We start from the raw sequence: 5,197 nt of genomic DNA on the forward strand, positions 1-5,197 counted from the left end.
ATTTAGGGCTTCCCTGGTGGCGCAGCGGTTGAGAGCCCGCCTGCCGATGCAGGGGAACCGGGTTCGCGCCCCGGTCCGGGAAGATCCCACGTGCCGCCGAGCGGCTGGGCCCGTGAGCCATGGCCGCTGAGCCTGCGCGTCCGGAGCCTGTGCTCCGCAACGGGAGAGGCCGCAACAGTGAGAGGCCCGCGTACCGCAAAAAAAAAATAAAAATAAAAAGACATTTAAGCTGTTTTAAATTAATAAGAACCTAAAATGTTTTATTCTTTTCCTTTCTCCTCCTTTAGGTTACAGTGTAAACATAACTTCCTTGGAGAAGTTTGTCTTTGATTCCCGCTGCCCCACTAATTGAAGTCTCCTGTCGTGCTCCTGTTTCACTCTGTGTTTTGTCTTCTTATTAATTGGGAGTACTTACTCAATTTCGTTCTTCTTTGCTACTTTGTAAGCTCCAGGAGAACTGAGACCTGTTCAGTTTATCCCTATTTTTCCAGTTCCCATGTAGTTCCCGATAGTTGTAAATGAATGTGCAAGTCAGACAAGAAATAAGGGAAGGGCATTCCAAGCATAGGAATAGCATCTACAAATACACAGAGTTACCAAAGGGCTAGTCTGGAATATATAGAAAGGAATAGTGGAAGATAAGATAAATTCAAGACAGATTGTAAACTGTCCTTAAAATTAGTGGTGAAAGTGATTTTTAGAAAACTTCTATGGTGATGCTTGTTTTGGTAAAAACATGGCTTGGGGCCGGATTGGATCAAAATCAGCACTGAGAATTTACGTTTTAAAAAGGAAAAGAAACTACTGCATTAAAGTCCATTTTAGTGAAAAGCTTGGTTTTTTGACTACTCTGAATAAAAAATATATATTTTTTCAGAAATTGCTGCACTGAAGTCTAAGGATTTTGTTCTGCCAGTAGAACTACCGGAGTTTTTAAACAAGTAATCATGATAGCTTTGTTTTTAGGAAGATAGCTATGCAGTAGGGCCTCTGAACTTCAACACTGTTGACATTTTTGGCCATGAGAATTCTTTGCTCTAGGGGGCTGTCCTGTGGGTTGAATGTTTGGCAGCATCCCTAGCCTCTACCCACAGTCAGGCTAACACTTCCTCCCCCCATCCCACCCTAATCGTGACAACAAAAACGTCTCCAGACATTGTCAAACAACCCCTGGGGAGAAAAGTTGCCCCTGGTTGAGAACCGCCGCTGCGAAGCTATGTAAAGTGTGGATTCAAGTGTAAGACACTTCAGGCAAAGAAACCAGTTAATAGGAGAGTAGTACTGTGATCTAAATGAGATGAGGTGGTCTGAATTAGTACAGTTGCAGGCGGGATAGAGAGGCAGATTAAAGAGATTCCTGTAAGTAAGAATAAACAAGATTTGGTAAGCAGCTAGATCTGGAAGGGAGGGCACCTGAGACGATTCTTAAGTTTTTTTCTTACTTGGCTGCATGTAAAGCAGTGCCATTAACCTAGAGTAATACAGAGAGAGAATTCTCTGGGTATGGCCCAAGAATTGTACGGTATGGAGGAAGCAAGAAATTCCTGTACACTAGAGTCTGAGAACTACTCACTATTATAGATTCCTAGGTTGATAGAACATTGGAGATGGAAAGAACCTTCAAAGACTTTTGATCCATTTCTAGGTGAGATAAAATACATGCTGAAGTTTTTGGTTTGCCATTGCATCTGTTACATTTATACTATACTGTAGTCTAATAAGTGTGCAATAGCGTTGTGTCTAAAAAAAGGTACATACCTCAGTTAAAAAATGCTAACCATCATCTGAACCTTCAGCAAGTCATACTCTTTTTGCTGGTGGAAGTATTTTGAAATATTGCAAAAATTACCAAAATGTGACAGAGTGACTAGAGGTGAGCAAATGCTGGTGGAAAAATGGTTCCAATAGATTTGCTCGAGGCAGGGTTGCCACAAACCTTCATTTGTAAAAAGCGCAGTATCTGCAAAGTGCAATGAAACGAACTATGCCTGTAGTGCTAAATCTGCCCCCCACCTGAATACCGTAGAGCAGAACTGTGGTTAAGGAGCTATGTTTTCATTGACCGATGTCAGTCTTAATCTATAACACACACATCTAGTCATTGTCACTTCATAGTACTTTAACATATTGAATATTAATTTTTAGAAGATGGTTGGATAACACACTGGTATATGTCATAATCTGTATAGACTACAAGGAATTGAAATACTCACTTCCTGGTAACAATGCTGAAAACTTCCTTTGTGTAACTAATTGGATGTCTTACTTGGATATTTCTCCCATTCCTGATTTTTTTAATGGAAGTGATATAAACACTTGGGAATCCATTGTCTTTTCTGTACTGTCACCAACTCCCTCTTACTTTCATTTCACTTTCCTTGTTATTAACAGGAATTCATTTGGGTGTTTTTAATCTTGAAGGTAAAGAACAATCACCTTTGGAAATGAGTATGCATCCAGTTGCAGCAGCTCCACTCTCAGTATTTACTAAAGAATCTACGTCCTCCAAACACAGCGACCACCATCACCACCATCACCATGAGCACAAGAAAAAGAAGAAGAAGCACAAACATAAGCATAAGCACAAGCATAAGCATGACAGTAAAGAAAAGGACAAGGAGCCTTTCACTTTTTCCAGCCCCGCCAGTGGCAGGTCTATTCGTTCTCCTTCTCTTTCAGACTGAGAAGGGGACAAAGGGGACCTTTTCCTCAGTGTTCAGAAGAATATATGTAACTAAAGCTTTGTCAGCTATAAAGAATGATAAAAGGAAAAAAAGATAGTTGCCTCCCATAGAGATTCAAGTTCTAAACATTTGATTTACATTATTTATACAATTGAAATCTAATTAGGAAAATGTGTTTTATAGTTCTGAATAAACCATTTCATCCTGTTTCCTCCTTAAAATACACACACACACGCGCGCGCGCGCGCGCACACACACACACACACAGCAGACCCTTTCATAAGGCCCTCATATCCACTGGCAGTCCCCATTCACATCATGATCTCCATGTGTACTGCCAAAGTCAATTATGTTTTAAAGCCTTTGATGGGTGTTATGGGGCAAAGTTATGTTTTAAACAGAAGCTACAGCCAAATCTGTGGTAAAACCACTATTTCCAGTGAAATATTGTATAACACCATTTGGAACTACTGAAAGACAGAGGCTTTTCTATAGGAATCTTCTCTGTTACATATTTTTTTGCGTGTTAACCATAGAAACTAAGCATCAGAATTCATAAGCAAGAATACATGATGTTTTCTTTTGCCCTAAGATACTGAAATTTTCAGAAGCAGCTTTAAAAAGAAATTTGAATAACTTTTTTGATAGCACATTTGGTGATTATGATGTTGGAATTTAACAGAACTATCAAATCCACAGTTCTCAAATCAAGATGTTTAAATTTTAAGTTTCTTTTTTCACTAAGTATAAGTGAATACATTCATATGTAGAAAATGTTTGCCAAATGTGGACAATTTATATGCCCAATACATATTCTAAAATTATTTCTCTAGGTATGGTACCTTAAAAAGGTGTTTATATACTGTTTATTAACTTGGACATAGACAGTTTGGCTCTCATGTGAGTATACCAGAAGCATTTAAAAACATACGAAATGTTTTGGTTTCATACTTCAATAGCTTGTATGTTTGTGTGTTTTTATTTTTATTTCTAAATTTACCATGAGCTGTATTGTTTGTTTGTTTTAAAATGTTATTCATACCTGTTCTATTTTTATCATTTCCCTTATCATTAGAAAGTTGGACAAAATACTTCTTCCCAGAATAGATGTTTCAAAGGGATCCAGTAACATTGGACTTTTGAATATACTTGTTTAATAAATAACTCTTTAAATTGACCATTCTGCCTTTGTATTTTCTTATATCTTTTGTTGCCTTTCTCTTTGTGTGTGTATATAATACACCTGTTCACAAAGTTTGAGGAGAGCTTTGTGGATAAGCAGGATTTGAGCTGGCCCTGTTAGGAAGAGTGATTTCAGTAGGCAGATGGGGTAAAGTTCTCTCGGCAGAAGAAACAGTATTTTCAAAAGTATGGAGGAAAGCAAGGACATAGTCAGGAATTGTAAAACAGTGCAGTTGGCCGAGAGTGTAAGCGCAAAGGGTGTGTGATCAGGCGTTGAAGAGCCTAAATGGCAGTTATTTAAATATTCCCATTAACTGAGTGTTGGCCAACTGAAATTATTTCTGGAAAAAGGAATATTTTTTATTACAGTGTTTAGTGATACCATCTATAGAATTCTCAACTCTGAAAATAGTAAGGATAAATTTCAAAATAATTATGTATTGTCTGAAGACAGTGACGAATAATAGCTACCTACATAATTTAAATACCTCTTGTATATCAAGCATTGTACTAGGAAATGTAATGCATGGTATTTCTAAATTGGATATTTATATTGGATGTTTCTTACGAGGAACATTTTTTTATGGGGAGCTTTCAGTTATTTAAGTTGATGCATAGAAGTAAACAACGAAAAATATTCATATTTTTGTAGATAACTACACATAAGTAATACAAGCTCTAGTGTTAGTTTTCTCAGTCTCCTCCCCCAGAGGTAGTCACTGTTGCCAGTATTACATGTGTAGATCTAGTCTATACATATATCTATACAGTGTATGCATTTTTTTAACAAATGATACTTGCGGAAATTTTTTATTTTTGTATAGTTTTATGTAGTTTTTTAATAGTCATTTCTGACTACCACATGTTGTGTCATACCAACAAAGGTTTTTCTTATTCCATGATTTTGAAATAATTCTCCCATTTTTTTTCTATTGGTTTTAAAGTTTTATGTTTCAGATTTATATCCTTTATCTAACTAGAATCCATCTGGAATTTATTTTGATAGAAGGTAGGAGGTAAGGATCCAAGGTTTTTTTTTTCCTTCCAAGATGCTACCCAATGTGTTTAAAACTCCGTCTTTTCTCTCTTGACTGCAAGTGTTATATACTAGATTGCCTTATATATTTGGGTTCATTTCTGGACTTTGTAGTCGGTTTCATGGATCTGCCTACTCATCTGCCAGTACCACACTGTTTAGATTACCTCAGGCGGAGAGGGGATTTAACCTTCCTCCACCTTTTTGTTCTGTTCAGGCCCTCAGTGATTGGACGATTGCCCACCCACGTTGGGAAGGGCCTTTGCTTAGTCCAGCAATTCAAATGCTAATCTCT

At 37.5% G+C, this 5,197-nt stretch overlaps 1 protein-coding gene across 9 annotated transcripts in view; it reads left to right on the top strand.

Annotated features, from left to right (window-relative positions):
• Positions 1-3,789, top strand: part of TAF2 (TATA-box binding protein associated factor 2) — an 80,990-nt gene extending 77,201 nt beyond the window's left edge. For 2 of the 9 annotated variants that reach the window (XM_007127709.4, XM_007127707.4), the window contains one exon: positions 2,392-3,788. In XM_007127709.4, the coding sequence (XP_007127771.1) occupies positions 2,392-2,684 (293 nt within the window). In that variant the 3' untranslated portion in view covers positions 2,685-3,788. Of the gene's footprint in view, positions 1-2,391 lie in introns of all 9 variants that reach the window. The other 7 variants (XM_007127706.4, XM_007127710.4, XM_007127712.4 and 4 more) reach the window with 5 other exon arrangements.
• The last annotated feature ends 1,408 nt before the right edge of the window (positions 3,790-5,197 follow it).

The sequence above is a fragment of the Physeter macrocephalus genome, chromosome 15, assembly GCF_002837175.3.
Source record: "Physeter macrocephalus isolate SW-GA chromosome 15, ASM283717v5, whole genome shotgun sequence".
NCBI classification, from domain to species: domain Eukaryota; kingdom Metazoa; phylum Chordata; class Mammalia; order Artiodactyla; family Physeteridae; genus Physeter; species Physeter macrocephalus.